The sequence below is a fragment of the Quercus lobata genome, chromosome 5 (genome assembly GCF_001633185.2).
Source record: "Quercus lobata isolate SW786 chromosome 5, ValleyOak3.0 Primary Assembly, whole genome shotgun sequence".
Lineage (NCBI taxonomy): Eukaryota > Viridiplantae > Streptophyta > Magnoliopsida > Fagales > Fagaceae > Quercus > Quercus lobata.
Window position 1 is genome coordinate 81,591,068 of NC_044908.1, and position 13,407 is coordinate 81,604,474.

A 13,407-nucleotide genomic window follows, 5' to 3' on the forward strand; every position below is an offset into this window, starting at 1 on the left:
AAATCATCTTATGTGCTGGAATTCCTCTATGGTTGTCAAGGATGGCGCCATATGGGAAATTGATGAGACCCATTTTTAAGGCTAGTAGGAGTGGTCTGTATTTTGTTCATACCATTTTTATAAATTTTATTGAATTGTTTTCTATAGGCTTTTGTATTTTGATTTTACTATTAACGAATTTGTTTGTTATAATGAAACCAAACAAAGAGAAAAATGGAAAATATGTGACATATCAAAACCATTATCTCTGCTAACTCTATACCACTATAGTAAAGGGTTACTATAATGTTATCACTATAACAAAGTATAGTTATAATAATAATAATAATATCAACATTTGAGTCTGAGTTTAAGTTGAATTTGTTAGAGAGATAGAATTTCACTCTGGTTAAGTTTGGATTAAACAAAAATAATTTTGCTTAAAAAAAAATAAGTTTGAGTTTAAATTGGACTTGTTAGAGAGATAGAGTTTCACTACTTGTTAAGTTTGGACTAAACAAAAATAACTTTATTTAAATATTGTACTGACGTGGAAAATTATGAGAGTTTCAAAGACTTCAGTTTTTTATATATATAGATAATGAAACCAAACAAAGAGAAAAATGGAAAATACGTGAAACATCAAAACCATTATCTCTGCTAACTCTATACCACTGTCACTATTTTGTATGTCTCACTCTTCCTATTGACTCCACGTTTGTGGTTGTGGGCCTTGTGGCCTTTCCAACTTTATATTTCTGGTTACATACATGGCGATGACCAGTATGCTTTTCCATGCAGATGAATCTAAATGCCATTTCTCTCTAACTTTTCATTGTCAGCAAATGCCAAAAAGCACCAAGGTTTAGTATAATGTTATAACTATAACAAAGTATAGTTACCATTTTACATTGCAGTTTTAGCTGGCAAATTTACCAATTTAAATGTGTTGGATTTTCAATTCACCATTCTATCTTCTTTTTTCTTTTTTTCCTTTTTCTTTTTGGTTATACATACATATCCCTTCAAAAGTGGAAACAACAACATCCCTTGAATATACAATCATAAATTTGGTCCCCTACAAGGCTCAAAAACTTGCCTCCTCTGTGAATGGACGCCTCAAAAAGTATCGCAAGCTATTAGCAAGAACCTGCAAAAATGGGTAGAGTAAATTATCCGTCAGTAAGTACTGCAACAAAAGAGCCCCAACAGACTCTCAGAGTTGTGATATCATGGACGGCTCAATCTGCTGTGTGCAAGCTCAGCGCAGCACGATTTGATATTATTTTGGGGAATTCAGTGGATAATGAGAGGATCGGAATTATCATTGAGGTTTAAAAAGGAATCTAGTGACTATGATCTTATATTCCTTTTAGACGGTGGAGTTTTGAGGATAAAAAGTTTTCATTTGACACTATAGTTTCCATCCAAATCTTATCTACTTTTAGGTGGAAGCTAAGTTGGAAGAGATAGCTAGTGGGCCTGGAAGGTAAATGTCAATAGAATGTTGATCAAAAAGTTTACAATCATGTTTCTCATATTCATTAAGAAAATTAAAAAACATAGGTAGTGGACCTGGGACAAATCAGAATGTTTTTTCAAGTGACACTAGTGACATGGATGTTAGGAAGGTACTTAAAATTCACTTGATATTAGAAAAAACAATTCTAAAGCTTTATTGTTAAAGAAGGCTAACTTACCAGCTGGAGAGGCTTGCTAATGGGTTTTTTTTTTTTTTTTTTTTTTTTGGACTAAAATGTAAATGTTTAGTTGACTTGTGGAAATATCATCTAAAATTTATGATGTCACGTTTATGCTATTGAAGTATGATACTAGTAAGTTAAACACTCAGTGAAAATAGTGATATCCTATTAATAGAATTTTATTATAATCCAAATATGTAAAGAAGTTGAGGTGTAAAGCTAAATGAAAAATTACTCTTACAAAGAGCCACATGACAAAATTGCATGATCTCTCACGTGATATTTTTTCTTTCTTAAATTTAAAAAAAAAAAAAAAAAAAAACCATATAAAATTCTTTTATATATATATATATATATATATATATAATTAGTGCATACTTATAGATAATTATTGTGCATTCACTTCATTGACACATTCAATGAATTAAAAGTTTTACATAAATGTAAACTTTGATGAGGTGGAAGCCTAAATGAGAGAAGCTCAACAAATGTGCCACTTGGCAGAATCTCATACTCTCCTCCCACATGAGGTCTCTACTTTTATATATATATATATATATTGATTGATTTGATTTAAAATATCAAATCTTTTTCACCTTTTTGTTCTCACTAACTTATTAGTATATATATTTGTGGTGTATTGATATAAAATGTCAATGTTATAGTTAGCAAAATCATATAATTGTGAAGGATAAATTATCGAAATAAATAATGAGAAATGTTAACAGATACAGCAATTAATGTTTTGACAGCTTTTTCTATTACTCATAAAAGTTGTGTAAAACTTTCCTAAAATAGTTTGTTAACAATTAACAATTGCCCTAAGGCATCCGTTAACATAACCCATAAATAAATAAGCAATAAAAGAAAATAAAGCAAAGTAACTAATTAATTTATTAGAATTACATATCCATTGAAGAAATTTTCTAACGACTTAGTTAATGGTATATATGATATGCATACACGATGGAATTCATTGTAAGGGTTGTAATCACCATACTCAATAGATTAGGTTCCAGTTTCTTAACGATTTAACCAATACCTTCCACACCGTAATGTTGAGCAGATTTCATAATTAATATTAGGAGCCTTATTTATGGATTTTTTTTTTTTTTCTTATTACACTTTAAAATGGATTATTTCCTTTTATTTTACTCATTGTTGTCTTTTTTCAAATTAAAATTATCCTATTGAGAAATTTTAATATTTAATTGATCCAGTGCAAGTATAGTTTATATAGCTTTGCTTTACATAAGTAATGACTCTTTTCTTTTTTCTTTTTTTTCTTTTTTTTTCTTTTTGAGAAGAAACATAAGCATTGACTTTGATAATTCTATAAACGAAAATGACTCCAAAGTTTGCGCAATATTCTTAGGATGATGATTATGTTAGTGGTCTTTTTACTCCAAAGTCACACACACAAACGCACGTACATACACTAACACAACCAAACATGAACAAAACCTTTTAAAAAATACATTAACATAACCATTAACATATGTATAAACACAAACTAACACACTAAGGACACATTTGGTAGACTATAATGGTAATTACATAGGAATAGGAATAGGTATTACAAAGAATACAAGATGTTATAATGTAATACTTATTACTATTAATTTGTTTAGTGACAACACTATAATAGAATTCTGAAGACGATGGAATGAAAGCATTTTAAATCAAACTTAAGATATATTTTAGGAAATATCTTACCCATATAATTATATTTCCTAAAAAAATAAAAATAAAAATAAATAAATTTGAAAGAGAGATTAGTTATTTTTTATGATTTTTTATTTTCATAATTGTTATGTGCATATGGAAAATTTGTTTATTTGGAAATATATTAATTTTAGAAATTAAAAAAAAATAAAAAATAGCTATTACAACCCTTTTAGAGATAAATAGTAATTCCTCATTTTAACAAATAGCTATTCATAATTCCCTGTAATAAAAACATAACCCAACTACTGAATGCTAAACCATATGAATAACTATTACATTATCATGTCTATTACAGTCTACTAAACATTCCCTAAATTTAATAACAAATAATTTATAAAAACAAAAAAAATGAATGAATAAATATATACATTAATAAATTAAATTTAAATGCTTGTATACAAATATTCACAAAGTAACGAATTGAATGAGTTTTGAAACATAATTTTATACTTATTTACACCTTCACACTAACTTGTTAGTATAACATTCAGTAGTACACAGATGTAAAATGTAAACATTTTAGATGACAAAAACCTATAATTGTGAAGAGAAAAAAAATGGAAAACCATAACTAAACTGGAGCAAAGCCATGCAATGAAAGAAAGATAATGTAGAGGGACAAAGAAAATAGTCCACTATTTTGTTGAGCTAACCATGAACGACTCTATAATCTACTCAACTCATTGGATGATAAACAAAAGCCATGGCTTCAATAGAATTCTTAACACCAATAATTCGAACGAGAAATCATCTTATGTGCTGGAATTCCTCCATGGTTAACAAGGATGGCACCATAAGCGAAATTGATGAGAACCATTTTTTAGGGCCAGTAGGAGTGATCTGTGTTTTGTTCATACCATTTTTATAAATTTTATTGAATTTTTTTCTATAGGCTTTTGTATTTGGATTTTACCATTAACGAATTTGTTTGTTATAATGAAACCAAACAAAAAGAAAAATGGAAAATATGTGAAATATCAAAACCATTATCTCTGCTAACTCTATACCACTGTCACTATTTTTTATCTCTCACTCTTCCTATTGACTCCACGTTTGTGGCTGTGGGCCTTGTGGCCTTTTCAACTTTATATTTCTGGTTCCATCCATGTTGATGACCAGTATGCTTTTGCATGCAGATGAATCCAATGCCATTTCTCTCCAACTTTTCATTATCAGCAAATGCCACCAAGGGTTACTATAATGTTATCACTATAACTAAGTATAGTTACCATTTTACATTGCAGTTTTAGCTGGAAATTTTACCAATTTAAATGTGTTGGATTTTCAGTTCACCGATCTATCTTCTTCTTCTTTTTCCTTTTTCTTTTTGGTTATACATACATATCCCTTCAAAAGTGGAAACAATAACATCCCTTGAATATATAGTCCTAAATCTGGTCCCCTACAAGGCTCAAAAACTTGCCTCCTCTGTGAATGGACGCCTCAAAAAGTATCGCAAGCTATTAGCAAGAACCTGCAAAATTGGGTAGAGTAAATTATCCATCAGTAAGTATTGCAACAAAAGAGCCCCAACAGACTCTCAGAGTTGTGATATCATGGACGGCTCAATCCGCTGTGAGCAAGCTCAGCGCAGCACAATTTGATATTATTTTGGGGAATTCAGTGGATTATGAGAGGATCGGAATTATCATTGAGGTTCAAAAATGAACTTGATTCTCAAAAAAAAAACAAAAAAAGGTTTAAAAAGGAATCTAGTGACTATGATCTTATATTCCTTTTAGACGGTGGAGTTTTGAGGATAAAAAGTTTTCATTTGACACTCTAGTTTCCATCCAAATCTTATCCACTTTTAGGTGGAAGCTAAGTTGGAAGAGATAGCTAGTGGGCCTGGAAGGTATATGTAATAGAATGTTGATCAAAAAGTTTACAATCATGTTTCTCATATTCATTAAGATAATTAAAAAACATAGGTAGTGGACCTGGGACAAATCAGAACGTTTTTTCAAGTGACACTAGTGACATGGATGTTAGGTAGGTACTTAAAATTCACTTGATATTAGAAAAATCAATTCTAAAGCTTTATTGTTAACAGAATGCTAGCTTACCAGCTGGAGAGGCTTGCTAATGGGTTTATCCCTGTAACTAACATGAAACTTTGCCTTGGCCAACAACCCCTAGGTCCAAAAAGCAAAACATACAAATAAAAATAATGTCACTCAATGTCCAAATAAAAAAATAATAATTAAAACTTGCAGAGATGAATGAGAAATAACCACCTCAGTGTCAAATTCTCCTGATTGAACGGCAATATTGATGTCAGTTATGATCTTTACAAGATCCACCAATAACCCTGGGCGATCAGCTGTTTCCACAGAAAGCAAACTGCAAAAATAGCATTATGGAGGCGGGCAGGGGAAGGCAACAGGGAAAATATATTTTTTGCCAGCTGCTTTTGCACGTAATGATGTTATCATTCATGCTTAGCAGGCAACTGCTAATGTGAGGGCTTAGCCTCCAAAATTGTCATGGGGAAGATGTTGGGTTGCAGGACTTTAGTTGCATGAGAAAGTAAAACTGATAAATGCATTACCTCCGGTTAGGACCATCATCATTGATTCTTATGCGGGTTGCTATATCCACATCAACCTGAGGAATAACAACACAACAAATTTGAATCGGGACAAATACGTGGGACTTCATTAAATGCATTTATTTTATATGCCCAGGAAATCTCTCAGGATGCATCAACACAATGTAGCACTAATAAGATTTGGAAACAAAGTCAATCGGAATATACCATCTTACCTCTACCAGGTTCACACAATTTATAATGAACAAAAACTATTACATGGCACAAACAACTCAATATGGAGTAAAAATCATAATTTTGTTAATTTGATACAATACTACATAAGAAGTCTCAAGCGACTGCATTACACTACACATAAGGAGCATAAAAATACATGCAGAACAGTATTTACTTGAATACATTTCTTTCTTTATTCTATCTATGTGTTTAGTTTTTTCTGCTGAAGGGGGGCGACAGGGGGTGCTTCCGCTTCCTGCAGGGGCAGATCCAACTATGACTTCTTGAATGAGAACATTTCTACCATGACTATGATGTGAGAAGGTGACAGTCATTGTAAAAAACTGAAAATCATCACATCATTAATTCACTATCAAATGCACATTTTCATGTACTATTGTGCCTGCATATTGGGAGTGTGGAAAAACTCAGAAACACATGCAAAGTGCACATGCACCCTCAGCAGTAGAGACCTCTAACTACTGGTTTGTATAATCGTATTACATGCTTAACTAAGAAAGGTAAAATATAAAAATAATGTTCTATATATGACAGCTTAATTAACTCGGCTAGTTAACTTCGCAACAAGAAGTGCTTCACACAGACAAAAATAAATCAACATTACAAAAATATATATAACAATTAAAAAAAAAAAAAAATTTGAACCTGTTGTTTTGGTGGCACTATTCCAAAGGCTGCTCCCATTGCTAATTGGGTACTCGATTCCTGGACCATCGGTTTGACATGTTCAGGAAGATGGAACTCCAAGAAGATGTTCACTACCAGAGGTTAACTTAATAACATTCTTTTTAAATTAAAAAAATAAAAAAATAAATAAAAATGAAATACCGGATGATACTCTATCAAATTGTTTATAATTGTCAAGCGAATTGCCTCAAGCAACTCTGGATCATCTACTTTTCTACCTGTGTCACTGCAAACAATCTCCACAAACAAATGAATCAAATCAACAAAGAACAGCTAGTGCAATAACTAATTCAATACTAGGAATGAGTCAAATGTCAAATTTTAAAGGTTTTTGAACTCATGTAGGAAACTAAGATTTGAAATCATTCCAGAAACTGCTACCATTTTCTTATCCATGTACTTATGACACCACCACTCTCTGCATCTTTAGGCATTTGCATTTGTTCAAGGATCATCAAATTTGTGATTTAAATACCACTGGCTGTAAGGAAGCTCACTTGAATACATATAAGATAGTATTAAACCTCTCAAGAAAAACCAAGATCTGAACTTTATAGTGAATGAACAAAGGAGTATGAAAACATATTAACCCGAAAATGAAATAGGAAGCAGAAAGACCAGAGTGTAATTTGCAAGTATGAAAACTGTCAAGACAATATACAAAAAGAAGACAAGGCCCCATGTTCAAATGTACATGTAAGGAGAATAACTTACGCTCTAGTGATGGCAAACTTGTTGTGCTTCCCAGAAGAATCCAAGAAAACATTTGCTTTAACAACATTGAGTCCAAGATTTTTGAGTGCATTCATCTGCAACCCATTTGCTGATAGTTAATGTCCACTAGCAGACACATTCTTGAAAACGTATGAAGATAGATCATACTGAATGAAAAAATTTCTCATTCATCAATATACTAAAGACTCAAACATCAAATATCAAACATAAATAACAGAGGTAAGTCTTCATACAGTGTCAAGAAGAGCTCCAAGCCGATCCCCAAAAGTTATCTCCACAACAGTCGCATCTGGATCAGAGTCTTGGTCGATAATAACGACTGGAGTTGGAACGGTATCACTTTCACTCTGACTTGCATCCTGTTTGCCGTCCTATTCCAAAAAACCAAAAGAAAACAGAGAAGTAAGCCACTTAATATGGAAAAATCCCAATCACATAGATCAAAATTTGTTCAATACCTCCACAGTGGAAGTCGATGCTCGTGGAGTGATTGTAGTGGCTGAAGATAGCCATCTGACAGAAACCACACAGAAACTTAACACAAAGAATAGCAGCAATGCACTGCCTAAGTGTACTCTAAAAGGCAATGTTAGATAACATTGGTATTATCTAATGATCTCTTTGTGTGCTTATATTGCTTCTTCTTTTTTCATTGCACAGTTTGCTGGGGTATGACCCCTTTGCTAGCTTCTGTAGTTTTCTCTCTTTAACACAGATTCTTACTTACCCAAAAGAAAAAAAGAAACAGCAAAACTATAGAGACTACTTCCAAGTCATAATTTGAGGAAATAAAGAGAATACAATACAACCCAGAACATAAAAGTGAAAAAATTAAGTCATATAACTAACCAAAATAGTTACTTTGATAAAATAAAACAAAAACAACACAACAAAATCAGTACACTAGTATGATCACATAGAAGCAAAGTCTTAAGTTTTACAGAGTTGTGCAATGACATTACAGTTCAAAAGATGTAACAACACCAACAACAACAACTACATCAAATTAAATAGAAATGAAGAAAGAATGTAAAAAAGTGAAACAAGGGGCTTACTTTCTCTGATGAAAAATGGAGAAACATTTGGCGCCTCTGATGAAAAACCCACTTGAAACTCGAGTTTCAGAGGCTTTCAGAATAGCATTACTGAGGTGAGCACCGAGAGCACAAGAAGCCATAGCTACAGCCATTTTTGAATAATTTTCTCACTCAAAAATACTATTAAAAATAAAAATCACAAACAGAAAAAAGAAGAAGGAAAGAGGCTAAAAGAGAAGAAACAAAAAGAAAGTAGGCAAGACAAGAACAAAGAGCATTGAGAACTGGCAGTAGATAATGTAGTGAAGAATAAATGGATGTGTGATTTTAGGTTGGTTAGCCTCTAGGAATATACGCCATTGGATTATTTGATGGATGGGATGGTGTACACAGATTGAAAAAACTTTTTTTTTTTTAATATCCTTAATTTTTTGGATTCAATGTTTTGCTTTCTTTCTTCTTCTTTTTTTTTTAAGGTTTTTTTAAAATTGCTGACTTTCAAGACATTTTTGTGTGTTTCAATTAACTTAATTAATAAAAAAAATTTCTTAAATAAAATATTTAAAGTGCAATTCTCACCTAAGCAAAATCTTTTTCTTTTTTTTTTTTGAGAAAGTATCCAAAATCAATTGATCACTTATTTTGATGATAAAAGATAATGATTAGATTCAAATATTAGAGGTCGAGCCATATTTAAAATTAGATGAATTAAATATAGAATATAATGCAACTAGATCAAATAAGTCTAATAACACAATATTGTTTAAAGTTTATTTTATAATTATTAATATGATTTATTCTAATTGATTCAAAATACAAACAGTGTTATAAAGGTGAAATGTGAAAATAATATTATTCCAATTGCAATTCTACATGTAATAATTTCAAAAAATAAAAATAAAAATGTGCCCAGTGAGTTATTGGCGTTCATTCCTCATCTGATATATGGATTTATTCTCTTTTTATATTTAATTATTATTATGTTCCCACATTTCTTTTTTTATTTATTATATATATATATATATATATATATATATATATAATGTTAGGTATATTTTGTTCCCATTTTTGCATATACCACTAGTGGTAGTATCTAGTATCTACTTCTATCTACTGCTACAAATATCTGGTACCACAACAGTGACGCCTTTGGTTCAGAGTTATGGATAGAAAAAAGTTAAAAGAGACATGAGTTTTGTGCTTTCTGAGTCTGTTCCCACCCTGGCGAGGGATGAGGAATCCATTCGTTTCTTGTCCTTTATGAACCAAACAGGGCCCCAGGCTTCTATCTCTAGGCGCAGTTTTTTCCTCTCTTTTTTTCAATAGATAGTGGGAGATTTGAATAATTTTAATGTATTTCCAGTTTTTGTTAGCATTTAAAAAAATTAATAAGTAAAATTAGGATATTATTTTTCAATCTTTATTAGTGGTGATTTCAAGAATTTTTCTCAAAGTGTTCCTTAAAAAGTATAAATTATACAATCTAATAAAAAAATAAATTCATATATTGACAACAACAACAACAACAATAAAAAAACACGCAAATACATAAAGTTTATAATTACCTTCTACCAGTTTTCATATTTTGAAAATCAGTACATTATAGTCTTATTATCAATGCTACAAGTTATGTCTCTTTCAATGTACACAACCAAACAATCATTCATCCACTAAATGTAGAACAAATTATGGTACAAAATTTAATTTTATTGGCATAAAAAAAAAACTGAGGGTGTTTCCAAATTTTTTTTTTGATGGGTAGACAAATAAAAATTTTTAAATTATTATATATAAAAAAAAATTTCAAGTCAGGGTGGTCCTGGGGCCTTAAGGTGGCGCCACCCTTGGTATTTATAGAAATTTTTTTTTTGGGTAAAATAACTCATTTTTTTATATAAAAAAAAAAAACTTTAATATTACTATCACGCACCCTTGGTGCGATAGTCATTCCACAAGTATAAGTACTTGTGAGATGTGGGGGGTAAGGGTCGAAGTTCAAGTCTCCAAATTTTACATACATATGGACTTAAATTAAGCTAAAGTAAAGTTTTTATCTTATATAAATTAAAAAGTAAAAAATAAAAACTTTAACGCCCAAAAAAATAGAGCACAAACATCTCTGTTAGAGACACAAGAATGTATTAATTGAACTATAAAACTTTTTACTGCCTCTTATAGCAATTAACATTTCTTTCAATACCATGTTCTATATTTTAAATGGAATGGAACATAATGACTCAAATTTTAAGTAAAATCTTAAATGAATAAGATTTCATTATAAACACGATTTAGACCGCGGGATCTTATAGCATCATGATATTTTTTATAATTTTACCGATCTATAAATTATTATCTCTTTGTTTAAATCTAGATGTATAAAAGCTATAAAGTTGTAAAAATTACACAAATATTTTAAATTTATTAACCAAAATACATTGTTGATTCTTAAATTTAACTTTTAATAAGGGATTTTAGTCAAGTTAATTGACAAAATATTGCTTTAATTTAATTTTTTTTTAGAGTTTTGAACCTTTGGTACACAATTAAAGTAGTTTGCGGAAACTCGAAACAGTGCTAATTATAACACTTTTTAGAGCCGAAAAGAACGTATGGCATCCGGTGGCTTAAAGTATTCAAGTAAAAGTTGCTTGAGAAAAGTTTATTCAAGTACCCGGTGGCTTAAGTAAACTTGGAGCAATTTGCATTATCATCCAAAAAAAAAATTCATTTTACACTTTAAAGTAAAAAATTACTTTATCTATTTTAACATATCATTTTATAACTCATCTAACATCTTGTTTTTTATTTTAACATGCAAATGCAACACATTAAAATAATATAAAACTAATCCAAAATAAATAAAACTAATTTTTTTATTTAAAAATAAGAAAGAGAGTTTATCAAAATAAGTTTATAACTCATCTACAATAACTTCTAAATTTAAGAAGTTACTGTAGTAAGGATATTAAAAATTATAAGAATACTCACCTGCATGAGGAGTTTAGTGTTTGAGGATGTAAAATAGCAATTTAGATGGTATATATTCGTGTTTAATTCTAGTATCTCTCATCTCTCAGTTCTCTAAATTCAAAACTCTTACTCTAACTTACATCTCATAAACTAAGGTGAATGTGTGTGTGTGGAGTAATGAGACTAAACTGAGTTCTGGTGCAACTCAGAAAGAGCTATTATGGCTCTTAAGTGTGGTCTAACTTGATAGAAACAAGTCATGAGACTGGATCACAGCAGTTTGGTTTTAATTTACAAATCTACCAATGTAACTCAGTTTTTATAACCCAAAAACTCATCAAATTTATTCTCAGTTTTCACAATTTTAACTCAGTTTTTTGGGTAATGAGTTATGAGAATTGAGAACAAAAACTAAACCAAATAATCAAACAAACTTGAGGTGAGCCCCCACAAAATTTGGGAATTGAACAATGAAAATTGAGAATTGAGTGCAGGTTTTGGCTACACCAAACATTGCCGGATGCTAATAGGTAGTTTCTCCTATCAACTTCCTTTTGGATTTTTTCATCATTATCCCAAATGCCTTCCTTCTCTTGTAATCTCTCGTATCTATTTCTCTATTTAGACTATATGGTCTTCTCGCAATAAAGTACAATTTCATCACCTTTCACTACCACCACAACCACAACCACCTTCTGCTCTTTCTTTTTTTATCATTTAAGTACCATTTCATCAAGACTTTATCTCCCTCATTAATATGCATTCAACAGGAAAACGTCTCTCTTTGGATTTCTTTTGACCCCTCCTCCCTTCGACCAAGTCAAAAGCAGATAGCAGTTGAAAAAGTAACATCGGTCACTCAACTACTCGAGTCCTTGTAGTCATATCCAAGTTCATAAAAAAACATCTCTTTAGCTAGTCTTGCTTTGAATCTATAATGATTTTGTCTCCTCGCTAAATTAGATGCTATTCATGAGAGGTTTGGATTGCATAAGCGACTAATCGTTTATGCAGATAAGTCAGCGGCCATGAGTGACATCTCTTAGGTGTGATGTACTACATTTTTTTTCTTTGTTCTAGAACTAGCTGCGCATCATAGCGTCAAATCTTATAGAATTTGTCCTTTCACTTGCTCATAACATTTTATATATATACACACAAAAAAATAAAATAAAACGAAGGGGGGTAAATATAGTATTAAAATTTTCTTACCGTTATTATCATTTTGAAAACAGTTGATAATAATTTATCAAGGGTAGTTTTTGTAACTAAAATATGTATTCAGCTCACAATTTCAATATTGAAAAATAAATAAAAGTGTGTAACATTTTTTATCCATTTAGAGCATTCACATCAGCTCTTGTATAAATGTGTAAAATACACATTTTGGCCACTTTTACACATTTTGAAACAAAAAACACTCCACATCAATCCGTTTTAAAATGTGTCTCTTCTAAATTTTTCAACGAGCTATAGTACCCATGTAAATTTACACGGGCACTATAGCATGTGTATTTAGTTTTTTAATAGTTTTTTCTCTCTCCTCTCCACCTAACTCTCACCTCCCTCCCTCTCTCTCTCAAGCGCTGTACGCTCTCTCTTTCTCTCACAAAAAACCCACCTCATCCTCTCTCTCTCTCTCTCTCTCTCTCTCTCTCTCGTTCAAAGCATGTCACCGGAGTTCACAGTGTGGCAAGATCAAGGCTGTGGGTCACAACGTGGCAAGATCGACGCATGGCGTGTTGTGTGGTCTCGATAGAGGCGGTGTGGGTTTGAGTCG

General features: G+C 31.2%; 1 protein-coding gene and 1 long non-coding RNA gene across 2 annotated transcripts; both read right to left on the minus strand.

Moving 5' to 3' along the window:
* Positions 1-1,079: 1,079 nt before the first annotated feature.
* On the minus strand, positions 1,080-1,715 carry LOC115988968. Its single transcript, XR_004091726.1, has 2 exons — positions 1,680-1,715; positions 1,080-1,129 (listed from the first exon to the last, which is right to left on the minus strand). It is a non-coding gene; the product is annotated as an uncharacterized LOC115988968 (long non-coding RNA).
* Positions 1,716-4,547: 2,832 nt separating this feature from the next.
* On the minus strand, positions 4,548-8,996 carry LOC115991825 (ACT domain-containing protein ACR11). Its single transcript, XM_031115769.1, has 10 exons — positions 8,676-8,996; positions 8,079-8,133; positions 7,854-7,991; positions 7,600-7,694; positions 7,027-7,111; positions 6,844-6,903; positions 5,962-6,017; positions 5,648-5,753; positions 5,477-5,545; positions 4,548-4,884 (listed from the first exon to the last, which is right to left on the minus strand). Exons 1-10 carry the CDS (start codon positions 8,807-8,809, stop codon positions 4,822-4,824), a joined length of 861 nt encoding a protein of 286 aa, XP_030971629.1. The 5' UTR covers positions 8,810-8,996; the 3' UTR covers positions 4,548-4,821.
* Positions 8,997-13,407: the final 4,411 nt, after the last annotated feature.